The sequence below is a fragment of the Erpetoichthys calabaricus genome, chromosome 13 (assembly GCF_900747795.2).
Source record: "Erpetoichthys calabaricus chromosome 13, fErpCal1.3, whole genome shotgun sequence".
In the NCBI taxonomy this organism is placed as follows: domain Eukaryota; kingdom Metazoa; phylum Chordata; class Cladistia; order Polypteriformes; family Polypteridae; genus Erpetoichthys; species Erpetoichthys calabaricus.
Window position 1 is genome coordinate 33,395,820 of NC_041406.2, and position 27,645 is coordinate 33,423,464.

General features: G+C 41.2%; 1 protein-coding gene across 1 annotated transcript in view; it reads left to right on the forward strand.

Annotated features, from left to right (window-relative positions):
- The window catches only part of slc39a4 (solute carrier family 39 member 4), an 82,441-nt gene that overhangs the window by 1,729 nt on the left and 53,067 nt on the right, over positions 1 to 27,645 (forward strand). The window contains exon 2 of the mRNA XM_028818099.2: positions 24,620 to 24,913. Coding sequence (XP_028673932.2) covers positions 24,620 to 24,913 — 294 coding nt within the window. The remainder of the gene's footprint in view (positions 1 to 24,619; positions 24,914 to 27,645) is intronic.

Genomic DNA, 27,645 nt, shown 5'->3' on the forward strand with positions numbered 1-27,645 from the left:
GGCCACGAGACCACCCAGTCCCCTCTGGGCATTCTACCTAACATAAATGAAATAGTCCTCTTGTGTCTAGGGTTCTCACGGATGATGATGGTCATACAGACTTCTGGCTTTTAATCCATCATTGTTGGAACATCACGGTGCTTTGGGTGCCACCACCAAAAGGACACCGGAAAAGCAGGGCCGGATTAAGAGCTTTGGGGGCCCGTAGCACATTTCAAATTTGGGGGCCCTTTTGGTCTGCATCATCTGAAGTTTAGATTCTGAACAGTTCAAACCGGACTAAATAATTATTTTACTCTCGATTATAATAAGAATCTTATAATATTTATGTGAATTTTATGTGTTGGGCCCCTAAAGTTTTGTTGTGTAAGAAATTTACAGTTTAAAAACATAAAGATAATATTTTTAAAGACCAGTTTTTCAATGCTACACTTTTTCATTAAATATTGGGTCCACCATTTGGGGGCCCCCGAAATTGCGGGGGCCGTAGCATATGCTACATGTGCCTATTGGTTAATCCGGCACTGCGGAAAAGGAAACAGAAGACAGAGTAGGGGTTAGTACAGATTTTAGAGCCACCATGAATAGTTATTATAATGAATTGGATATACAGAGTATCAGGATTTAATTTACAGTGAAGTTATGAGAAGGCCATGTTAAAATAATGTGTTTTCAGCAGTTTTTTAAAGTGCTCCACTGTATTAGCCTGACGAATTCCTACTGGCAGGCTATTCCAGATGTTAGGTGCATAACAGCAGAAAGCTGCCTCACCACTTCTTTTAAGTTTTGCTCTTGGAATTCTAAGGAGACACTCATTTGAGGATCTGAGATTACGATTTGGAATATAAGGTGTTGGACATTCCGATATGTAAGATGGGGCGAGATTCTTTAAGGCTTTATAAACCATAAGCAGAATTTTAAAGTCAATCCTGAATGACACAGGTAACCAGTGTAGTGACTGGAGAAATGTGCTCAGATTTTCTTTTCCTGGTTAGGATTCTAGCAGCTGCATTCTGCACTAGTTGCAAACGATTTATGTCTTTTTTGGGTATTCCTGAGAGGATTGCGTTACAGTAATCTAGTCGACTGAAAACAAAAGCATGAACTAATTTCTCAGCATCTTTCAATGATATAAGAGGTCTAACTTTTGCTATGTTTCTTAAGTGAAAAAATGCTGTCCTAGTGATCTGATTAATATGCAATTTAAAATTTAGATTACAGTCAACAGTTACCCCTAAGTTTTTTACCTCAGTCTTGACTTTTAATCCTAATGTATCCAGTTTAATTGTATCCATTATTGCCAATCACTAATCACTAAGTTAGACATTGTGTTAGTGAATCAGGAGAATCAGGGTCATCAGGAGCTATTGATAAATACAGCTGTGTGTCATCAGCATAGCTATGGCAGCTCACATTGTGCCCTGAGATAATCTGACTTAACGGAAGCATGTAGATTGAGAAGAGCCGCGGACCCAGGATAGAGCCTTGTGGAACACCATTTTGGATATCATGTGTCTTTGAGTTGTAATTACCACAACTAACAAAGAATTTTCTCCCTGCCAGGTAGGATTCAAACCAATTTAAGACACTGCCAGAGAGGCCCACCCATTGACTAAGGCGATTCTTAAGAATATTATGATCAATGGTGTCAAATGCGGCACTCAGATCTAAGAGGATGAGAACAGATAAATGGCCTTTGTCTGCATTTACCCGCAAATCATTTACTACTTTAACGAGTGCAGTTTCTGTGCTGTGATTTGTTCTAAAACCTGACTGAAATTTATCAAGAATAGCATGTTTATTGAGGTGCTCATTTAACTATATAATGACTGCCTTCTCTAGAATTTTAGTTAAGAAAGGCAGGTTAGATATGGGTCTAAAATTTTCAAGAGCCAACACCCCAGTACTACATTCTGAACATATTAAAATTTTCAAAATAAAATTGTCTGTGTATTATGAAGTGGTTTTGAACTTTGTGCTGATCTGAGTGCAGCATCAGTAATGGAGGATGAACTAACAATTCTGAGTTCATGTTTTCATGTTTTGCACATAACATTCTCAGACCCTCTAAATCCAGCTTAGGGTCTTAGTGAACCAAAGTCTGTCCTGAGCGCATCACGTACAAGGCAGGAAGCGACTCCGGACACAACTTGGACCCGTCAGAGACTTGACCATAGTTAGGGGTCACAGAATGAGTGAATGGAGCAAACTGAACCAGGGGCCTTATAGGTTATAGTTCAACACTATACATAAAAGCCATGCTGTCTTTGAATTTTGGGAAAGAAATAAAATTATAAGGCAAATACAACACTCGGCATGAAGACACTGTGCATGATAATTAAATCATTATAACCATTCTTGTCTTTTTTTTTAATAATTACACAAAAATAGAGACTGGACTGGTCAAATATTTCATTCCAGCTTTAAAGGTGTGGGAATTCTTATACATAGAACAATAACAGATATAATATCTCAAGGGTCTCCCACTTTTTTCCCCTGAGAGCTACTTTTACAAAATGAAAATGGCCGAGAGCTACTTGTGTTTTCTAACGTTTATTCTCATAGCTTATTTCAACCCAAACAAATTGAATAAGCTTGTTTTGCCTGAACATTTACAAAATGTTGGTGTCCACAACTCACATTTTGCATTTAAACATCACAAAAAATATTTAGTTCACCTGCAAGTGCATTTTGTATGTTTGTATGCATTTTCTAGTGTATCTCACACTATTGAATTAAAACATGAATGCTGTCAAAACAAACAATGCAATTACCAATACACAGATATGACTTATTCATTTGTCATTTTGTTCCATGTCACTCTTTCACTTCACATGTCCAGTTGCATGTGTGATGTGTTTTTTAGTTAGTCAGATGACTGGCACTGCATGGAGTCAACAAGAGAGGTGTATGGTGGAGTGGAGCCACTTAGTTTCACTCTTATGGAGTCATTTAAATGTTCGTCTGTCAGTCTTGTTCTGAACTTTGATTTCATGACATTCATGTCAGACTCACAGAGGTATGTTTACCTAAACAAAGCAGACATTTTCACAGCTGCTTGGTGAAGATTCTCATAGTTATCTGGCTCTACTTAGCTCCAGAAATGCTGAGAATGCTGTTGAGACTTTAACTGCACATTATTTTGAAGGTTTATTAATATTATAATATATAAAATCCAATGTATGTCTCTCTGTCCTGGGTATGACGTTAAACTGCATCCAGCCCTGCAAGCAGTCCTCCAACTTGCAGGGAAATCATGGGGGTTGGTGGCAGGATTGGCACTCCAGCCACCGTAAAAAAACCTCACAAAGCTCCAAGACTACAGAAAGGACTCCTTTTTGCTCTCCGAGGGAGTAGCTCTGCTGCATCCACACATAGGAAGGCTGCTTGTATCATGAAGGGGATAGGGGAAAGCCCTTGGGATCTCCATCCCCGGAAGAGTCAAAACCATTGGAGAGCCAATAGGGTCAGGTCTGTTGGGGATCGGAACTGGTGTGGTGCTGAGGCGGCACATACGGCAAGATGATCATCTTCCTCTGCTGTCGGAGGAGCTACGTAAACTCCGCACTTCAGTGGCAGCACTCTCTGAGGTGTTCCACGTTCCTTGACTTTGCAAAAGGCCAGGGGCTGCGAATCGCTGGATCCTGGTTCCAGCACCCTGAACCGCATCGTTGGACTTGGTACTCCAATACTGGTGGTGCGGTGAAAGAGATCGATCACATCCTCATGGGCAGACGCTGGAGGCTCTTGCAAAACTGCAGGGTCTACAGAAGTGCCCAGTTGTGAATTCTGACCACAGACTTGTTGTTGCAACTCTTAGGATCCACCTTAGGTCCAATAGGTTACCACCTACTAGGAAAATGAGCCTGGACTTGGCCAGACTCCAAGACCAGGCTGTTTCTAATGAGTTTGCATGCAGTTTGTGTGAGGAACTTTCAGATTTGGGTACAATTACCGATCCTAATGTGATGTGGGAGACCTTCCGTGACAAGACCCCGAAGTTTGCTGAGGGTTGAGTTGGTGTTACCGGTGTTCCCAGAAGGAGGTGTTTCATTTTGCAGGGCACCCTGGATATCATTGAGAGGAGTCTCAGTGCACGGCTCAGTGGCAACTCTGGTCTGTACCGGAAACTAAGAGGGACGGCTACGAGGGCTCTGAGGGCAGACAAAGAGGCGTTTGTTAGAGGAATCTGTGAACAAGTGACACACCATCTGTGGTCTAGCAACCCATGTCCTGCTTACAGAGGAATCGAAGCATTACGCACATCTGAATCTGTTCCTCGGAGAGTCGCAGTCAGGGCAGCTGATGGAACGGTCCTTACGGATGACACTGCAGTTGGGACCCGCTGGGCTGGCTACTTTGAGCAGTTGTTCAAAGCTGATCATCCGGCTAGGATGTTGGATATCTCTGGGTCCATGGTTCTTGAGGCTGATCCTCCAATTAGCTGTGAACCACCCAATCTCACTGAGATTGCACAGGTGGTGAACCAGCTGAGGGGGGGAAAGGCTGCAGGGATCTGTGGTATCTGGGGTGAACTTCTCCAGGCTGGTGGTAAGGCTGTCCTCCTGGCATTGCAAGCAATCTTTGCTTCCATTTGGGAGATGGGCATCATCCCAACTGACTGGAAAACGGGACTTGTCGTCCCTATCTGGAAAGGGAAGGGTGATCGCCTGGATTGCAGCAACTACAGGGGGAAAACGCTGCTCTCGGAGCCGGGTTAGGTCCTTGCTAGGGTCATCCTCAATAGGATCTGTGATCACTTGCTCACCTACCAGCGACCGTAACAGTCTCGTTTTACACCTAAGAAGTTTACCATCGACCGCATCCTGGCACTGATGGTTTTCATGGAGCGCAAACGCAGATATCGGCAAAGTTTCTTTGCAGCCTTTGTCGATTTTCGCAAAGCGTTTGACTCAGTTGATCGAGCTGCCCTGTGGGACATCTTGAGGGTTCGCGGGATCCCCTCGAGGTTGCTGGATACCATGGCCGGCCTGTACACTGGTACTGTGTGCGCTGTGCAGAGTGGAGGCAGGACCTCTACGTTCTTCCCAGCTGATTCTTGGGCTCGTCACAAGTGTGTTTTTGCTCCTACTCTGTTCAATACTTGTATGGACTGGGTGTTGGGCAAGGTCATGGGGTCCAGCGGCTGTGGGGCATCTGTTGGTGAAGAAAGGTTCATGGATCTTGACTTTGCTGACGATGCTGTGATCTTCGCGGAGTCAATGGAGGCTCTGATTGGGGCACTCGAGAGACTGAGCGAGGAGTCTTAGTGTCAGGGCTTGCGAGTGTCCTGATAAAAACCAAGATCCAGGCCTTTAATGAACTCTTAGGCACAGCCATCAGCATTGTGTCTGTCTGTGAAGAGAGTGTTGAACTTGTTGAGAGGTTTATTTACCTTGGCAGTGACATTTATGTCTCTGGTGACTCTTCCTGTGAAGTCATTAGACGAATTGGAAGAGCATCGGGGGTCATGAGGTTGCTGGAAAGGGGTGTGTGGTGATCCCGATATCTATGCAAAAGGACGAATGTCCAAGTCTTTAGAGACCTGGTGCTTCCTGTCTTGCTATATGGCTACATGGACTCTATCCAGTGACCTGAGACGAAGACTGGACTCCTTTGGTACTGTGTCTCTCTGGAAAATCCTTTGGTACCGTTGGTTTGACTTTGTGTCGAATGAACAGTTGCTCATGGAGTCCCGAATGAGTCACATTACCTGCATTGTGAGGGAGAGTCAGTTACGGCACTACGGCCATTTGGCACGTATCCCTGAGGGTGATCCAGCTCGTAAGATCCTCATTGTTAGGAACCCAAGTGGATGGACCAGACCAAGGGGTCGACCACATAACACCTGGCTGCAGCAGATAGAGGGTCATTTCCGGAGGGTGGGACTGGACCGCGTGTCTGCCTGGAGGGTTGCAAACCGGGATCCCAAGTTGTTTCGTTGTGTAATGGGTGCGGCACCGCACTGTACAAGTGCATGCTCTCCAACTTGACTTGACTTGTATGTCTGTCCACATTTCATAAGAGAATTACTTAACGGATTTAGATTGGGTTTTTTCTATAATTTGCTTGAACATTCCAGTTGATTTTGTGACTTCTCTCATTTCACTTTGTATTATGGCTTGCTTGCAGTACCAATTTATTTGCGTAAATTCAAGATTTGGGGGGGGGGGGTCCTTCCTCACTGACTCGCCAGCTTCGGAGCAGGTACCTTAACTCTGCTTAGCTAGCAAATGAGAGAACAATTAAATTCAACCTTGTTTGATATTTAAAATAAAGTGTTGAGTCCGGATATTCTCTTAAGTGTATACCACATTGAAAAAATACATTGCAATTCAGATTGTGGATCATGATTTTGTGTTAAAAGGATCATGATATGATTTTTTGGAAAGATTGCCCATCCCTGATTTGACTAATCAAGTTTTCAAATTTATGTAGGATTCATTAACCCTTTGGCGAGCTACCAGTAGCTTGCGAGTGACGTTTTGGAGACCCCTGTAGTATCTGATCCTGAAGGGAGATATGTGATTGCCATAGGTAATTTATTCAACTGTAAAGTGATGATGATAAATATCTATGCACCCAATGTGAATGACAAGGACTTCATCCAAAATGTATTTGCATCCATTCCCAATGTGAACACTCATAAAATTATAATGGCTGGGGACTTTAATTGTGTTTTAAATCCAGACCAGGATAGGTCTTCAGCTACAGGGGCAATGACATCTAACATTGCAAAGGCAATTACACAGTTTGTAACTGATCACAACTTATCAGACCCCTGAAGATTTCTAAACCCAAACTCAAGAGCATATTCCTTCTTTTCACCAGTGCATCACTGCCACTCAAGAAGTGATTATTGCTTTATAGATAGCAATTTCTTGTCTACGATTAAATCTTGTAAATACGACGCTATCGTTATTTCTGACCACGCTCCTCTGATCATGGAGCTTAAATCACTATGCCCCACATACTCATCTCACAGCTGGCATCTTATCCCCCTGTTATTAGCAGACGAGAACTGTACAGAATTTATATCCAAGCAAATCGATTTTTTTTAAAAGAAAAACTTATCCTCAGAGGTCTCTGCAGGAATGCTCTGGGAAACTTTGAAGGCTTTCTTAAGAGGACAGATTATTTCATGTCTTTCCCACAAAAATAAATCAAGAAATAATTACATACAAATAATCTCCATGGAAGTATTGCTGCACTTTAATTATCCATTCATCCATTTTCAAGGCACCTGTCTAACACGGCGTCCATGCAGAAACAAAGCTTAGGACGCACTCGCAATCAACCAGTTTGATGTGCCAGTCAACGACATGCCAACTCCACTTATAGGGTCACTGAATTGGGGTTAGGTGGCAATGCCTCTCTCTTGTATTAATTCTTTAAACAGAACTCCTTCCACTATCCAGGAATGCAAAGGGAGAGACTGGAGGAAGACACCTGGAAACAGTTCATGACGACCAGGCCTAAAAGTAGGATGGCAACCCTTCTTGCCCAAAGGTGTCTTATTGTCACTTTCTCACCGTAAGGATTTGATTACTTTCATTAACAAGGATGAAATATTAGCCTTTCAGCAATTGTAAAGGGGCTTTCAAACAGTATTGTTTCATAAATATTAGTAACACTGTGAAGTAAAAGCATCTCTCCAGAACTGAAACTTTAGAGCAGCCACCTGATTTGGGTTTTCGGGGCACTTTTTGTCTTTCTTTTTCTGTTGAAAACAAAACTCCTGCTGTGAAAACTGAGAAGGTGTGACAGACTTTTAACATTTATTTCATCTTTTATTAATTACTCTCGCACGTCAGCTTTATTGAAATTTACTGACAAAGCAATAATGAACTTATAATTTGTTGGATTAAGGATCGCAGTGCATACTAGTCAGAGGGTAATCGGCTACATAAAAGTACACTCAATTAATTTAAATGCTATAAAGAAATATTCTGTGAGGTCCAAGCAACTATTGTATTATTAACATAATTCAAGACATTGTATTCAGTGTACAGGCACGCTCCACCGTGTTGTACAGTGTATTTGTTGGAATAGGACAGGCACAGAGTCTTCAGACCCTTCACTTTTTACACATTTCGTTACCTTGCAGCCTGGTGCTAAAGTGATTTAAAGATAATTTCTTCCCTTGTCAAGCCACACTCAACAGAACAAAATGGCCAAACAAAAACAAGATTTTAGGAATTTCTGTAACATTATTAAAAATCAAAAAACTGAAATATCACATTGATGATAGTTTTCAGACCTTTTGCTGTGCCCTTGAAACACACACACACTGTGATGATGGCAACGACAAAGGCTGGGGGTGCAGGTTGTCTGTACTTGGCACTGTGCAAATAACATTTATTAAAAGACATTTTCCTTAAAGTACATTTGATATCATATTAGAGTCCACTCCAATATACAATAATGGCAATCTTTCATTCCCAAATCAAGTCTCCTTATTCTCTTTTGTGATCCATACACACACACACATACACTCCTCCCCAAATAATGGAGACCAAAGCCCATTGTATGATATCAAATACATGTTGTTTTTATTTTGATGATGAGAACGACAAAGTCGTATTTTGTACCGTGCAATAAAAAAAATATGTAAAAAAGTTTAAAGTAATGTATAAAACAACTGCACAGTCTTAAATAAAAGCATGTTCTTTGTCCCTCGTGTTGGTACAATCATTATCTAACCTGCTTAGTCCTGAACAGGGTCATGGGGGTCTGCTGGAGCATAGGGTGCAAGGCAGGAACAAACCCTGGACAGGGCACCCGTGCTCATAGAGTGCAGTATACAGTAAATGGTGTTTCGGTATAAAATCTTTTAAAATAATAACTAAACTCAGGGCACCTGCCTAGCTTTAAATGACCTGAGTGAACTGCTTTTTTTTTCAATGTAGCTGGGGTTGGGAATAATAACTCATAAAAAAATAAAAGCTGAGATGCCAACCGGGTCGTCCCATTTAAATAACTGAAAGTCACCAAAAGAAATTACACCTCTTGGTGTCTACGCTTCTAGCTCTTCAGGCTTAACTAAACAAAAGGAGTCGGCACAGATTCAGGATCTGTCTGAGAGGAGCTGCGTGCGGTGGGTCGCTCTGATCACAAAAGACGCCTCCTTCCAGGCAGCTGGGCTTCTTATAGCTGGGGAACAGGTGGGGCTTAGTGTCCTCGCTGGGCCAGAGAGAGCTAGGAGATGATAGATAGATAGATAGATAGATAGATAGATAGATAGATAGATAGATAGATAGATAGATAGATAGATAGATAGATAGATAGATAGATAGATAGATAGATAGATAGATAGATAGATAGATAGATAGATAGATAGATATACTGTATATATATATATATATATATAGATAGAGATATATACTTTATATATATATATATACAGTATAGATAGATAGATAGATAGATAGATAGATAGATAGATAGATAGATAGATAGATAGATAGATAGATAGATAGATAGATAGATAGATAGATGTGAAAGGCACTATATAACTGATAGATAGATAGATAGATAGATAGATAGATAGATAGATAGATAGATAGATAGATAGATAGATAGATAGATAGATAGATAGATAGATAGATGTGAAAGGCACTATATAACTGATAGATAGATAGATAGATAGATAGATAGATAGATAGATAGATAGATAGATAGATAGATAGATAGATAGATAGATAGATAGATAGATAGATAGATAGATAGATGTGAAAGGCACTATATAACTGATAGATAGATAGATAGATAGATAGATAGATAGATAGATAGATAGATAGATAGATAGATAGATAGATAGATAGATAGATAGATAGATAGATAGATAGATAGATGTGAAAGGCACTATATAACTGATAGATAGATAGATAGATAGATAGATAGATAGATAGATAGATAGATAGATAGATAGATAGATAGATAGATAGATAGATGTGAAAGGCACTATATAACTGATAGATAGATAGATAGATAGATAGATAGATAGATAGATAGATAGATAGATAGATAGATAGATAGATAGATAGATAGATAGATAGATAGATAGATTAATCTCTTAATACGTTAACAAACTCTGTTGCACTTTTGGCAAGTAAGTCTCGCTTATCTTCTCATTCACCCTGGTCAGGTCATGACTATTGAGACCCCAAATAAAGGGAGATAGATAGCGACAGCACCCCCTCTCGTCCAGGTGAGTCGATGCGCATGTGTGACAGGAATTACTAAAATCATCCTAATGTGAATTTCATCAAGTTAATATAAAATAAGCATATTTGGTAAACACAACATGTCATTTTTAAGTTGCATGTAGTCAGTTCAGTTAGTTGGAAAAACTTAAAAAATTAGAACATTAATTAAATCTCAATATAAATAACTCCTATGAGATGTCTATTGAGTGATATTTTCAATTCAAGGATAATATAGAGGTAAAATTCCATTACAATGAATATCTTTACAATGAAATTTTCATTACAACGAAGTATTTTTATGGTCCTGACAGTTTCCCCATATGACACGAGTCTATAGAAATCTCGTTACTACGAAGTACATTCAGCAGATACTTTAATACAACAAAGTGCCCAAAAGACCTTGAAATGCCAGAATGAATCATCCACAGAGCACTTAGTTCTGTGGTCACAGCTCAGTTGTACACAATGATCCCCAAACAGAATCATTGTTATTTTTTTTTCTTTCTTTGAACTTTCCACATACTGTTTTTTTGCTGTTTTTGTTTCCTGCGGTTTTCAGTGATACCTTTTTTGCTTATTAAGCACATCAACATTTGAAAAACATCCACTGGAATTTAACTCATTGTCACCCTCCTATAGAAACAGCAGACACTTAAAAACGATAACAGTTCATATTAGAAAAAAAACTTTAATTTTTTGTGGCTCTCGATTCCGGCAAAAAGAAAAAAGACGTTGCCAGTGAATTTGGAATTTCGCTATCGACGCTGTCAACTTTCTTGAAAGACTGAGGAAAAAAAGAAGAAAAATCTCAGGTTGCAAACGTATGTGAACTGCTGCATTTGAAAATGTCGAAAAAGCCATTTTTATGTGGTTCAGTGATGCTCGTTCAAGAAACATTCCTATTAATGCGGCACTCATTCAAGAAAATTTGAGGTTTCTGAACTCTCCTGGGACCCACCCAACTGGACAACACACCGAAGAGTGTCCAGAAGTGCGATCGCCATGTCTGTGGAATACTGTTTATCCATTGCTGGGACAACAGCAGGCTCACAGCTCTGGGGTGGTTCACCACCAAAGCAAACAGAAAAGATCTCGATGGGTGATGCAAGGAACATCGTAAATGCAGGAAACAGGATTACTTGGCCACTAACCTGGCCATGACCTTGCCTGACTGCTGTGTCGATGTATAGGAGAGTGGCAGATCACGCTACAATAAATAACTGCTGTTCCTGTTTCAAGCTGAATAAAGCTGGTTTTGATAAAGTACTGAGACTAAGCCTCATGTTTTGGGGTGCATGACAGGGACTTATAGCGCGACCCTGATCTTTTAGGATTTGCTTCTGTGGCGCTTCACTGCAGCGCTGAGAGCCTGCTGTTGCCCTGCCCTGGCAACGGACAAACAATCTTCCACAGACATTGTATCTTTTCAATATTCTCCCCCTCTCCATGTGGGGACTTCAACGGCAGGCTTTGTTTTTGTTCGCATATCTCAAAGATATCCATGTTAGGCCAGCTGTAGATGTTAACAGTGCCTAAGTAAAAGTGTGTGAGTGTGCCATGCATTGGACTGGGCTCCATGCCCTGTGACACTGAACTCTGAAGTGGGATCAAGGATGCATGGAAAAATGGATGGATTATGAGTTTATATTATCTATCCACAAGGTATTATATAATTACTGTAATGCTGTTTTATCGATGTCCTTTGCCCCCACATTATAACATTTATGTCGTCAACACTCAAAGGTACAGTTAATCTCTAGCTCTGACCGCTCTGGCTTTTGGCAGCACTGTTGGACAGAGGGCAGTCATAGCTGTGGCCTTCTGCAATGTAAATAATCGGAGGATTTTCACTAATTCATCAATTCCCATTGATTAATGTTACTAATTAGAGATGATACACCTTGTCCTTATTTCCCAGGTGTCAATAAGTCCAGAATTGTACAGTGCTGATCACAATAGGTTGCTTGGCTTCGAGAGTTGCTCGCATACAGTAATTCCAACATGGCAGTTATCTGATTGCTATCATGATTTTCAAAATGGCCACAACAGTGGCACATGGGTCCCATTGCTAGCCAGTTTCTGACTTTATGGAGTTTGTTAATAGTGTTGTTATAGAGCACGGGTGTCAAACTCCAGTCCTGGAGGGCCGCAGTGGCTGCAGGTTTTCATTCTAACCATCTTCTTCATTAGTGACCAGTTTTTGCTGCTAATTAACTTCTTTTGCCTTAATTTTAATTATCATGAATCAGACCCCTTAGTTGTCTCTTTCTCTTTAATTAGCAGCCAAACAATAATGAGACACAAAACAAGCCGCCATATGACCAGCTGTGTCAATCACACAGTTTCTGGAAATAAAGGTGGTGGTCTCGGTAAGGTCGAACTCTCAGGTCAGCAAAACATTTTGACGATGTTCTTAGAAAAAACAGAAAAATCAACAGTTTTGGAAATGTCTGCTGTGGCAGAATAAGAGCAGCAACAAGCCATGGAATTAAATAACGAGTGTAATTAACAGCAAGAACCAGCTTCTCATTAAGAGATTGGTTGGAGTGAAATTTGTTGGAGTTTGAAATCTCAGTTTAGCTGGTCATCTGTTGGCTCGTTTCACATCTCATTTCTGTTTGGCTGCCATTTAATGAAGAAAGGAATCAATTCAGAGGACTGAATCCTTAAAAACAGGGCTATTAAAATGAAAGGGAAAAGAAGTTAATTAGCAGTGAAAACTGGTCACTGATTAGGAAAAGGGTTGGAATGAAAACCTGCAGCCACTGTGGCCCTCCAGGCCTGGAGTTCGACACCCCTGTTATAGAGGATCCAAAGAATGACCCTGGCAGTAAAAAGTGATACATGTTAGGGATGGTGCCCTAGGAGAAAAAGAGAGAGAAAAATCACCCACCAAGAGTGGCAATTTATATGACAGTGTGGGAAAAGGGCACCTCTTAAGGGTGGCACTGTGTGTAAAATATCCAAAAGGGTAACAGGCAAGGCAGCCTGAAATAGAGAGAAGTCAGACCATGGAGAATACAATACAATACAATACAGTTTATTTTTGTATAGCCCAAAATCACACAGGAAGTGCCGCAATGGGCTTTAACAGGCCCTGCCTCTTGACAGCCCCCCAGCCTTGACTCTCTAAGAAGACAAGGAAAAACTCCCAAAAAAACCTTGTAGGGAAAAAATGGAAGAAACCTTGGGAAAGGCAGTTCAAAGAGAGACCCCTTTCCAGGTAGGTTGGGCGTGCAGTGGGTGTCAAAAGAAGGGGGTCAATACAATACAATGCAGTACACAGAACAGAACAATTCCTCAATATACTAAAAAATAAAAAATATAAATTTTAGAATTACATAGCAGAATTTAACAGTAGATGATATATCCCATAATAAGATTTGGATTTGTGCAGCAGCAGTTTAAGATTGAAATAAGCAATTAAGGTTGGAGAACCTTAACAAGCGAGACCACTAAAATGAAGCATTAAAATGTCACTTAAGCAATATGTGCTTCATCAGCAATAATTGAGTTCTCGTTAAGGAACTGGGTTGGAACAAAAACCTGCACATACTGTGGCACTCCAGGACCGACATTGCCTACCCCTGATTTAATGCTTTATATGTTAAAAGAAGGATTTTGAAATCTGCCCTAAACTTAACCGGGAGCCAGTGTAAGGATTTAAGAACTGGAGTTATGTGTTCGTATTTTCTTGTTCTTGTAATAATTCTTGCAGCCGCATTTTGGATTAACTGGAGGCTGTATAAAGAACAGTTTGAACATCCAGTGAACACCGCATTGCAGTAGTCAATCCTACTAGAGATAAATGCATGAATTAGTTTCTCAGAATCCTGTTTATTTAAAAAGCGCCTTAATTTCCTAACATTTTTAAGATGGAAGAAACATGTTTTGGACAACTTTGTAATATGAGCTTTAAATGACATGCTAGAGTCAAAGATAACTCCTAGATTGCGGGCTGATTCAGTGAAATTGACTGGGATTCCCACTGAGTTAAATGATGACAAAATATTGTTGTGATCAGCGTCATTCCCTCCAACAATTAACATCTCTGTTTTATCTGTATTTAAAGACAAGTAGTTCTTGTCTTTAGAGAAGTAGAGTAGAGTAGAGAAGACATGCAAGGTCCCTGGAAAGCACTAGAACAGGGGTGTCTAAGTCCAGTCCTGGTGGGCCGCAGTGGCTGCAGGTTTTCATTCTAACCCTTTTCCTAACCAGTTTTCACTGCTAATTAACTCCTTTCCCCTTCATTTTAATAGCCCTGTTTTTAAGCATTCAGTCCTCTGAATGGATTCATTTCTTCATTAAACGGCAACCAAACAGAAATGAGATGTGAAACGAGCCAACAGATGACCAGCTAAATTGGAACATCAAACTCCAACCAATGTCTTAATGAGAAGCTGTTAATTAAAGCCGTTATTGAATATCATGACTTGTTGCTGCTCTCATTCTGCCACAGCAGACTGTTGATTTTCTATTTTTTCTAAGATCACCGTCAAGATGTTTTGGTGACCTGAGCAGACCAACATGACCGAGACCTTCACCTTTCTTTATTTTCAGGTTAGCTGTTCATGTGGAGGTTTGTTTTGTGTCTCATTATTGTTTGGCTACTCATTAAGGAAAAGGAAACAACTAAGGAATCTGAGTCACGTCAATGAAAACTAAGGCAAAAAAAGCTAATCAACAGCAAAAAGGTCTCACTAATTAATAAGATGGCTAGAATGAAAACCTGCAGCCACTGCAGCCCACCAGTTGGATACCCCTGCACTAGGAGGTAGGTAGACTAGCAAGGGTTAGTGACGAATGACCCTCGTCAGGAGACTAAGTAAAGCCAAGAAAGGTTTCCATGCGCAGGAGTTAACGTTAAAGGACATGTCTGAGGACTGACACAAGACCTGTCATTGCCATCCAGCCCTTGCAGTAGCAAGACTTAGTCTTTGAGTGGAAAGAGAGGAACTGTGTGTCCAGTTTAGGCAATGCAGTACAGGAGATATCTAAGATGCTTTATGAACTATGGATGGCTCGGCGTGCAGTGGTCTCATGGCATCTCTTCACTAAGAAGATTTTAAAGTCACCCATAACCCAATTAATTGGCTCTGTATGTATGAGCATATCCCGTAACAGTGATCATATTGTTGGCTGGTTTATTTAGAAACTTTTTGTAGGGAGTCTGAGTTTTTCACCTGATGGATCCTGATTTTATTTATTTTGAGCCCATTTGATTTTGTTCTACCACGGGTCACAAGGGCAAGGTAATAAGAGATCAGGAGATGTAAATGAAGCTAAAACAATGGGAGTGGTCTAAAGTGGAATGATTAGCATACATTCATCTCAATCCAAAATGGAAACCAAAATTTGGATTCAAAAGATCTGAGACAAAAAGATCAAGCAGAAAAGCAGTCATGACAGGTGATGTCTATTGAATCCGCAAACTTGGACAACTGGTGATGTGTCACGCAGGTGCAAATTGCTCCACAGTAGAATTTTAACTTCCAAGATTACTGATATCGCTTCGTCTGTACACACTGGTGTGGCAGACAGATTCAATCCCCAGATCTCTAAAGGGAGTTCTTGTAAAGTTTCCACCCTAAAGTGACACTAGGGGTCACTGTTGCCCCTTTAACCCAATAGACAGACACACAGTAAAAGAAGTAATTTTTAAATTCTTTTCTTCTTACAGTGCTCTCCAAGCACCACAGCCACAATAACAGAACTAAATATTGCACAATCATCACAATTCTCTCTTTTTCTTTCTCCTCCACACCTCTCAGCATGTTTCATCCACCTCCACCCGACTCTGGCTTGCTTGCTGGGTTTTCAGCAGTCCTTTATATAGTCCTTGACCAGGAAGTGCTTCTGCTCTTCCGTCCATGTGACCTGCCAGCACTTCTGGGTCAGATGGAGAATTCAAGTTTTTAATCAGCCCGGAAGTTCTTCTGGGCTTCCATCCTCCTGACTTCCTAGTACTTCCGGACTTAAGGGAAGCATGACTCCCCATGACTCCTGGCGGCACTCACGGCACCCAACAGGGCTGAGATACCGAACTCCAAGTCCCAGGATGCCCTATGGGAACACTCCAGGGGGGCTGCCATTTAGCGTCTTGGGGGAGGCAGTGTCCAAAAGTGGCCACCTTCCCCCATCCTTCCATTCTCGGGACGTCCAGGTCGTCATTTACAAAATCTAAATCTGTCTGGACATGAGAACGCATGTGTGGATGTTGTTGGTTGGACCTGCTCATTTACAAATTCACATGATTTTCAAAATGGGCCAAACAGTGGCACCTGGGTGCAGTTGTGAATTGGTTTCGGATTTTGAGAATGGCAACACATGTGTGAATGTGTGCTGTGCTGGGCTGTGCACCCATTGCTGCCATAATAAACTCTCACTTCTAGTAAACAATTATAAATTTGAAAGCAAATACCCGAGTACCTTTTAGAAGGGAACAGTCAATCTTCAGTAGTTATGAGTGATTAGCGAATCCATTTGTGTGAAACTTCAAATAAAAAATGGTGTTTTGTTTCCAGTGAAATTCTGCCACTGACACAAGAAGAAAGGCCTTTCATTGCCACATGGATGCATTTTCATTAGTTAATTTCAAACTTGTCAGTCTGTCATTTCATTTTTAAATAAAGATCTCTAGCAAAACAAACAAGTTCCTATTCCACTTCATGCGTAGAAATGTTGTTGACTTGGCTGTGTGTTGTGGTTCTTCTCGTTTTACAATGCCCACTATGCCAATTATATTGAAAACCTTAGCAACTGCAATCCTAAAGATGCATCTGAGACAGAAAAGAAGCTTGACGCTCCACCATGTGTGAAGTGTGGATATCACGACACAGGAAGGGACATGGCAGGAGAGCGGCTTTCTGTATAGTGAAATTCTCCCATGTGGAAAACACAATAATGTGGACATTGGCGAATAGGAATAGGCGGAATGGTGGCTCTGAGGTAGGGATCTCCGCTGGCAATTGGAAGGTTGCCGGTTCAAATCTCATAAACGCGAAAAGTGACTCTACTTCGTTGGGCCCTTGAGCAAGTCCCTTAACCTGCAATTGCTCCGTTAATCTGCATCCAGCCCTGCATGTAGGCCCTCCAACCTGCAGGGAAAAACCTGGGGGTCGGTGGCAGAGTTGGCACTCCAGCCACCATAAAAACCTCACACTGTTCCACTCCATCTGAACTAGTGTGGTGCTGAGGTGTCACCCGTCACATGACTGCACTCGGGTTCTAATCTGGGATCCTGAGTTGGTTTGTCATGGACGGTGTGCTGTATCAGCGTGTGCTCCTCACCTCTCCTTCATGCGGAAGCACATTTTTACAAAAAGTACTGCCATTTCCTGGGGTGAAGTGACCAAGAGGCAGCTGCAGAAATGAGTGCAGATAAACATGGAGGTGCAAACAAGGCTTTAGGCAGCAGTGTTCCTCCCTTTCCATCTCAAAAAACTCTTTTAGTGAGCTGTGAGTTTCACAATTGCAAAATCAATGCCTATAAAACAACATTTAGGGTCACTTTCGCAAAACTGTATGCAAACTATCCTGTTTGCTCATCACTAGTCACTTTATTTTTGGCTCATTAATATCTCTTCTTTCTACCCCACCACAGTGCCCCACGACTGCTAATCAGATAGAAACAAAAAAGTGTTAACACTTCAGAACAGGGATTACATAAGAGCGATTATTAGTCACTTACTGCCCTGGAACAAGACCTTCGCACACACTTTGTTTGATTTTAATTAGACTTGCACAGCATGTTACGAGAGCAGACCCTTACAGTGCATGTGTGGGTCAATTACTGTTGAATACGAGACCCCAGCTCAGACTTTGTGTTACAGCACATAGCAATTAGTGACTAACAGACCAGGTACGAAAAGCTTGTGTTGCAGCTGAAAGATATGTTAGTGAAGCCAGTAGGGGGCACATACCTTGTGTTCTGAATGTGGATCCCAATGCCCCAGGGCAGTGACGGGGACACTATGCTGTAAAAATGGCACCGTCCTTCAGATGAGACATAAAACTGAGGTCCTGACTCTCTGTGGTCATTAAAGATCCCTGGGCATCCTTTGTAAAGAGCAGGGTGTATCCCGATGTCCTGGCTAAACTGCCCACCATGGCCTAGTCATTCTGGCCCCCTTGTCATCCTCTAATTGGCTATCTCTCTCACCACTTCACCACCTAACAGCTTATATGTGGTGAGCATATTAGCACAATAATGGCTGCTGTCCCTCATCCAGGTGGATGCTACACATTAGTGACAGCTGAAGTGGCTCCCCACTCACTGATATAAATGTAAATAATAATTATTATTATTTTATTATTAAGCAAGTCATTAAAGTCTCTTTTCTAAAGTGTTACCTAAAAAGCATTCCTCTTTCCTAGAATTACTTTTAAAAGAATTAGGGATGAACTTATGGTGTTACACAGTAAATACCTCCATTTTTTCACCACTCCTGCACTATAAGAGTTTGAAAGTAAATAAGGTTTCATGGAATTTTTCTATTTTTAAAAACCACAGGCACATGCAAAAAAAAAAAGACCTCAAGATATCTTATCGCCAATGTATCTCTGATGTGAAAAAGTTATAATAATTTTAATGCTATTTACAGCTGAGTCACATGGGATCAGGCAAGTCTGAGATCAAGAAGAAGTGCAAAGGTGGCTAATCTAAGTATGATTGGGAGTGGGACAGCAATCACCATCGTTTTTACAATCCACCATTATCACTCTGGGATCTGCACATGTGGCAGGAGCCAAAGTGATGTAAGAAAAGAAAACAACATAATATGAACAGTGAAAATTGTTTAAAAAGCATAATAAAGAATACAGGAACAGCCAACATCTACTATTTAGGCATGCAGTCTAGTGCGTATAATACGTCCTGATCCTCTTCACCATTACAGAATCAACTCGTCCATTGATTATTTTACCTTAATTGACTTTAAAAGTTTTTTATGACAGAAGAAAATGATGAAGTGTGGATTATTTATACAATAAACAGTACACCTGATATCAAGTGCAATGTGCGTTACACAACACTCGGAACATTAAGCAGTCCATCAGTCGTTAATGGATTTGTAACTACAACCCAACAACGTTGGGCTCTTTAGAAGAGTGTCACTGACAGCATCACAAGTTGTAAAGTAAAATCATTATTAAAGGGGTCCTTAGAGCAAATACCCTGAGCACCTTAATGAGGTAAGCGCACTTAAAAAAGTCTTTAGTATCTACTAATGATGAGCAAAACAATTTGCACCAAATTAAATTTACAGTGAAACTTACAAAAAAAAAATGGTGTTCTGCTTCCAGTGAAATCCTTGCCAGTGACAAAAGAAGAATGGCGCTTAGTTTGCTGCCCAGATGTATTTTCATCCATTAATTTCACATCGGCCTGTCTGTCTGGTGTTTTAAAATTAAAGAAGGATCTCTAATGAAAAAAAATCACCGGCCTCATTCCCTGTCACATGTAGATGTGTTGTTGTGTCATCAGCCGTGCGTTGTGGTTGTTCCCGTAGTCCGATGCTCACTTTGCCACTTACTGTATACTGTACTGTGCAGAGATCTGCCTTCACTTTGACATTAAAGTCTTCTTCTGTTGATCAGTGTTGAAAAGGCCAAATTAAATCCACAAATAAAAGTCAGACACTGGATTCTGGTTTCTCATTCTCCCTTGCAGGCCCAGGACATCTTTCTCTCTCGTCTCCACTGCTCGCTCTTCAGGTCTTCTCAGAAGGACTGAGATGCTATGGTCCCTCTTCCTCTGTCGGTCACCGCTGAGATGCTTGGAGCCAGACCTCCATCAGCCTGCTACTGGCCATCGGTCCTGCAGGACCCCTGGAGCCCCTGATTAGAGGGGAGCAACCCACCCCTGCAGTGGTGTTCTTCTCACTCCCTCACGGGGTCACCGACTGCCCTTCCTCCTTTCCACTGTGCTGGCTCGCTATCCCAATTCTTTCCTTGTTTTCAATCCTCCCCTTTTGTCTACTCTGACTTCTTTCACTTTAGTGCATCAATATCCATAGAGCACTTGATTTTTCCCGCACCTCCATATTGTTCATCAGGAGAGGTCCTTCCCTGGAGTGCTGTTCATCTTGCTCCCTTTCAGTCTGCCCTGCCTTCTTTCCACCGTGCTGGCTCACCTGATTTCCATCCTCCCCTCTTGTCTACTCAGACTTCTTCAACGTTGGTCTAGCAGGACCCCTGGAGCACTTGCTTGCTCCCACTCCTCCACACTGTTCAGCGGCAGTGAGCCACCATTGGAGTGCCGTTCTCCTCGCTCCCTCACACTCCTTGCACTCCTGATCTTTTTCTTGTTTTCTATGCTCCCCTCTTGTCTACTCAGACTCCTTTTATACCTTGGTGGGTGCAGGTGACTTGCTTAATGACCTGTGGATGGCCAATGAGCCAATGATCAGGCTCCCACATTAATAAGCAATCGGCACATTTCCCAATGGTACAACCCACGGCATCACACCGACACCCAAAAGCCTGAGTCAAGTTGTTTTTAATTTAAAATCCTGCACAGCCACGGACCCCTAACGCACAGCAGGGGTGAATACTTTTGTAGGCACCGTATGGTAAATCAAAGTACTCAGAACAAACCAAAGCTTAAGGACAAAGAGATTCTGCCACTCTGCACAGCCCTGGGGAGCGTCGCACCTCTGATCCTTGAACACAGGCCAAACATCTAATGCTTTCTGTGCAACCATATTTTTGGTCCGGCCTGATATCTGGTGTGTGTAAGTCCATTCAGTGGTCTCTCCACTGCTTTCTGGGTGCTCTTCCTCAAAGTTCTTGTTGTGATGTTTGGGCAGGGCCCTTAGTGACAGGGTAAAGCGCTGCTCCTCCAAGTTATAATTAAACTTTATTGCCACTTGCAGCAAGTGCATTGAAATTCTTGATCACGAGGCCTCTCATAAAAGCCAGAAGTGATAACAAATATAAGCACAGCAACAAGAATACACAAATATGCAAGAGTCATTAAAGTAGCAAGGTTTAAAAGGGTTGTAGAGCAGTTATTTTGTTAAATGCATGCACTGTGCTGACTGAGAACACAACGTTTCCAGGAAATGACCAGTTTGGGTCACAGTGGGTCAAGGTGACATGTTCTTTTCATCTTGTGGTTCAATTCAATATCGGAGTCCAGCTATCGAAACTAGATAACCATAAATGAGGACGAGTCACTTATCTGATGCCCTTGTATGTACCTTCCAAATCATACCCCTCTAATAAAAAAAGGATTTGTGCTTCTGCAGCATTTGGCCTCTGATATTCAGCAGACTAGGACGACCTGGACTCTTACATCCATTTTACTGCTCCGAAGCAATGAGAATGTCAATGTTAAAAATAAAAGAGAAAAAGCAGCAAAGCTGTGGATGGACAGTGAGAAGATTTTACTGAAACTTGATGTAATTGTGACAAAGGGAAACGCCAAAGTAAATGACACATCGAGCAGTAAGGTCCAAAATTCAAGAGGAAGTGGCTATAACACCCATCAGCAACTGGGCTCCGACAGTAAATAAGGAAGACAGGAGATGAACGTTAGTGTTCAAGAAAAAGTTTCTCTGCTTGGATTTTTATAAATATTCTACTTACATTAGAGAACCATCAAATTCATAATTTCTCAAGGTAGCTTCCCTGCTTCTCAGTACTTTGATACTAGCGGTCAGCTGTGCACATTTTCTTTCACCTGACAACCTCAAAGCAAATCCTTGAGGGGTTCAGACAGATACAAATTGGAAGGCAGCACCGTCTGGACTGTAGGCCAGAATTTCATTTTATGAAGAGCTTTCATAGTATGGGCAGCCATTACAGCACACTGTTGTACAAGAAAAGCAGGCAATTCAACGATGTAAAGCAAGTTTCCCATTGTGAGTGTGTAAATGGGTGCAAATCTCACTTCAATTAGGATCTTCACCCCTCACAAACTGATCACACAACACTACTCTGTTCTTCATCGAGCAGCAGCCTAGGTACTGACCCACAATCTGACATCAAGGTCAACAGCAGCAGGCGACTTTTGTTTGAAAGTCTTACCAGGAGTTGCCTCACCACAAGTAAGAAAATATGCGCTTGACGTAACATGCAGGTGGATAGCTGGTTCGAAAGTTGGACTATTTCTTGATTTTCTAGTCACGTCTTCAGTGAGTTTGTTGTCCCAGTTTTATTTATTACTTATTTTTGTAATGGTGAGTTATCACTAATAATAAAAATGTGACAACATGTACTAGTAGCATACATAAAATATGTTTTTCAACATCATTTTACAGTATCATGTGGCTGAAGTTGCCTTCACAGACGGCCGATTCCTGCTCAAGAGATGAGAGGATTTACAGTATGTGCTGCTGTTACCTGCTGGATGTTAAGTGTCTGTGTTCACCGTTCTTAAATATCAAATTTTTAAAAGTGCCCGATAGAGATTTAAAAATCTGTGCTAAAGTCTCAAGCTAAAATTTATTGGCTGAATCCAAATATGACTGAGAGTGTATCATTGTGACCCTTTGTCGATAAATTACAGTGTCTGGGAAATAGTGAATTAATAAAATCTTTCAATGATGCGGCCGTAAGGTTGTTCTTAATTTAACAGAAATTCCACATACACATTCAGTTACGGTAGCATTATGGGTCATCAAGCCATCTTTCATATAGTACTACATAAGTTAAGCTGCTTTTATTTTGTATTTTTATATACATTAACATCGTGTCATTTGTGCACTTTGATTTCAAGGAGAAGTGAGCTGCTGTGACTGAGGTTAACGCAAGATGGTGTGCAGCTAGCGAGATGGGGAAGTTTAAAAACTGCATTTTTAAACGAAAACAATTTCCATCCACACTAGTGTTTTCACGTGATTTATGAAAGTGAACTCCACACTCAAATGACTGAAAATACATGTGGCGCAGATATTTGCCCACACTGGGTGGAAAAACCCATGAAAGGGACGGTGACAAAAGAGCAACGACAAAGAGCTCTGTCGCAAAACAGTAGCAAATGCAAATTATTTGCTGTTTGTGCATGTGTGCAGCATTCTGACTGTACAGAACACAATTGAGATGCACACGGGTGAGCAAGACAACAAGCGCCATGGGGTGCAGCTCTTCTGTGCTGGCTATGTTGGAATATGGTTTCCTTCTGTGAAGGGGGACCCAGCAGGGAATGAGATATTGTAACGAGTAAGATCCGATCAGGGAAGAGGCATGTAATTAGTGGGAACAAATTCAAAAGTTTACGTTTTTACCCATGCATGTATTTCAGAAGTTGACGGCTCTGGGGAGAGATACCAAAAGTGTTCGTTTTCAGAAGTTAAAAGCACTGGAGTAGTGTAGATGGAAGGCAACCAATGTAGTGTGGATGTAGCCACAGTCATACCAGGCCAGTTTAGACTCACCATTTGACCTAACAGCACGTTTGGCCACTGGAGGAGACTCAAGCAAACAAAACCCTGTGCAGAGTTTGCCTTGGCAGTTGTAATGTACAGTAGGTTCTAACTATTATTGAATTTCCATGTTTTATATAAAAATGCATACTTAACATATTAACAGAAAAAATGAACTACCATATACTGTACACTTGTGGATAAGTTCTCCCACGGATAGGTCAAGACTTGATTTTACCGTATAATTTCTGGTATTTTATAATGTCGGTCGTATAAGTCGAATGCGGAAACTCACGCTATTGATCCAAGAGATATGCTAACGCCCACCTGAGAGAGTAACCATGGAGCCTACGTGGCCACACGGTAATACCCAAACTATTCCAAAGCAACGTTTGCACTGTTTTGTGTTTTTTATATCTCACGCCCTCATATACCTTTATCCTAAGAGCATCCCTTATCAACAATGGAGCGTTCAATCTGAAGAAAATATGTAGCTGGTTTTAAATTAAAACCCGTTGAAGTGGCGAAAGAAATTGGTAACTGCGCTGCTGCAACAAAATTCAATGTCTCTGAGAAACCTGTGCGAGGTTGTAGGACACAAGAAGAAAAAATTAAGTGTCGCATTTTTGAACAGGCATATAAGTCAGGGTCTGATTTTATGATCGATTTTTCGGGTTTCAAGACCCAACTTATATGTGAGCATATACGGTAAGTGAAAAACGAAGGTGAGGTGGCCCAGTGTCATCACAGCCAGCACTTTACATCTTAGAGTTGCTATTTCTTGCTGTCTGCTTATAATGCTGTTGTTCCTAATCTTTCACTATTTGCCCTGTGATGGAGTGGTGCTTTGTCGAAGGCTGATTCCTGCCTTACACCCAATCTGCCAGGTTAGGACCTAGCCCTAAAACCTTATTTTGGATTAAGTGAATGTTTAGTCAGGTTGTATTATTTTGTTTTCTCCAGAATTTCACAGGAAGTTAACAGCTAGTAAACTTCATGTCGTTCATTTTATTTTAAACAGTATCTTATTTTTCTTTTCCCTAGTGTCTTACATTTGATGATTTCACTCAGCTTACGAGGCACAACTTATCAGAAGCAAGCAGAATCGAGTCAGAAGACTTCTTCAATCTCACCGCGGGTCTGGTGTTTTACCTGAGCAACCCTTCTCAAGCGTGTCTTGCTATAAAGAATAAAGAGTGGAACTATGAAACAACAGCTTTTGTGCAAAGTCTGGTGGGAGAAGACAGTCTGGAAGACCACTTCATTCTGCCCCCAAATAAACTGGAGGACCTGCTGCTTGCAATAGAAAAGAATTACCTACCAGTGGACACAGATAAGGTAAGGAGAGGAGCAGCTGCTCCTGCTGACACTGACATCTCCGTGCTGGACAAAGGGACGCATCCTGAACACCTTGAGCTGTGGATGGCACTAAAAATGTTGCTAAGTACTACAATTTGTGAATAGCAGCTGTTGAATTCACACACTGCGAATGACTCTTCATTTTCATATTTATACATTAGAAATGTTTCACAGTTTTACTATACACAATGCATACATAATACTAATGCTATATTAATATAAAAATACAAAAGATGAAAACAACATGTAAAATTAATTAAAATAAAGATTTGCTAAGCTCTATTGATCGCAATAATGGGCAGCACCACATTTATACAAATGTAAATAACTGGCACCTCCTTACACCTCCTTTAATGGTCATTGTACGATCATGGAGTCAGAAAATGCACGGAAGGGAAGATATTCTGTATGTGGAGCAATCAGCCACAACATTAATTATGATGGCCTAATACCTTGTAGACCCCCCCCCCCCCACCCCCCCCCCGCCCCCACGGCACCAAAACAGCATTAAGACCTTTAATTAAGTAGATTGTAGAAGCCCCTTTAGCAGTAATTACAGCTCATTGGGTACATCTCAACAAGCTTCGCACACCTGGATTTGAGCGGTTTATTCCATTCTTTCAGGCAGATCCTCTCAAGCGTCATTTGATTGGAGAGCAGCATCTGTAAACTACCATCTTCAGGTCTGTCCGCAGTTGTTATATGGGGTTTAAGTCTGGGCTTTGGGTGGGCCACTCAAGGACAAAACTGGAATTTGGCAGGATGGAATATCTAAGTCAGTAGGTGTCCACTAAGAAAAGCCATTTCGATATGTCAGTATTTAGGGGTAACTCCCCCAACAATAGAAAAACTAAATACCCAAAATCTCATAAACACTTTGAACAATTTGAAATTTATTGATGTTGCTGATATTTGAGGGTAGTAATACAGTGCGTGCTTTTCTGGTCTCGTTACTGACAAGAGATCACATGGAGAAATGGGGCCTGCAGTTCACACTGGTGAATGTGACAAGCAGAAGAGTGCCGCTGACCAAATGGTAATTGTAATTGGGGCTTCCAGCAGAGACGAGGGTGCGAACTGCATGGAAAATGAAATGTGAAGTGGACAAAGAAAAGTTAGGCGAACCTCAAAGAAGACGTGGTTAGCAAGTGGCCTCCTTGGGTACTCCCTGTTCTGTTGGCTGCTTCTTACTCCTCACGATCCTGTATAAAATAATTCAAATTCAAGCCAGTTTGTTGAGCGTGCTTATATAAACTTCAAAGAATGGGGTTGGGGGCGGTGATAAAATAAATGCAATATTGCAGAGAACTTGGGTGCCCCTTTGGAGGTCAGACCACAATATGCGCTACGTTTCAGTTTGCAAAGTACAACAAGTGAAGTACCGATACGCTTTACAGTCCCACTTCAAGCTCTGGGTACAACACGAGCCATGAGTGACGGCGGACCTTGGTCAGTTGAAACGTTTGACAAATCAGTAAAGAAGCCCCCCACAGACAGTACGTAGAGGAGGTGGCCATTGTACATAGTTCAGCAGATTAATTCTTTTCATCTGTTCCTTTTTGCACACTGATTCAAACATTCAGTTCATTTTAAGGGCCACGTAAATGTGCAACCTGTAAATGTCAGTGCTGTATGTAATAAATAATAGTAAACCATAAATGAGTTAATATTGCATTTGATCTATACCCTCCAAAACTTTGTCACAGTATAAGATTACAGATCAAAACGTCACATTCAAATCTGTCCGAAGCTCCCACTTTTACAGAATGGCTTACTGGGTGAAAGTACATTTACTTAGAGTTAGAGTTAGAGTTTCCATTGAAGTTGTATTTCGTCAAAAGCCAAGGTCGGTCACTAGGAAAAGCAGGAATTTGACATTCTCACAAAAAAGGAGTTTGTCCGAAAACATTTGACCGAAAAAACATAAGCCTCAAAAGAGTTAACACACTGAAAAAAGACTTAATTAAAATAGAAATGAACAGTGCCAGCATGTATTAATTACTAGTTGAATCTCCTATTAGTAATGTTACACCATTACGTACTATTAGGATGTCTGTGCTCAGGATGCTGCTATCCTCCATGAGATTCCACTCATGTAATGGGCTTGCAGCAATTACAAGCTGCAGGTTTTATTCCCACTCTACCATCTGGAGCTCCCCCTTAGTATGAGGGGTAGAAGTTGCTGCTTAGAAGCTCAAGGCCCAGGAGTTTGTGTCTCAGCAGTGTTGTCTCAGGGAGGAGAACATCTGGGAGAGGCAGCGACATTCTGAGATGAGACAAACACTATAAGTCTTCACCATGGTTACCGACCAGCATTGTTTTTTGCATGACAGTTTAGAATGTCACCATCATGTCCCATCATGCACCCCACCGGATCATCTGAGATTGAAATTAATTATTTCATTGCGACGTTTGCTTTGCTTTATTTTTGACCTCCAGCTTAAAAATGTCTTGCTTTGATTATCTTTCAATGACAACTTTTGGTTTTTGATTTAGGATTTGACAAACAATTACACCTGATTCCTGGTAATGAACTTTTGCTCGGTTTATGACTATGCTTCATTTCCAGATTCCTGTTTAAATAAATTTTGTGACTTGCCACCTTTAAGACACAATATTTATCCCGTTGTGCCCATTACATGAGGGCCTGCACACTTTTGGTTTTTCAAGCCTGGTACCATGGTGGTAACCATCGACAAATGTCTTCAACA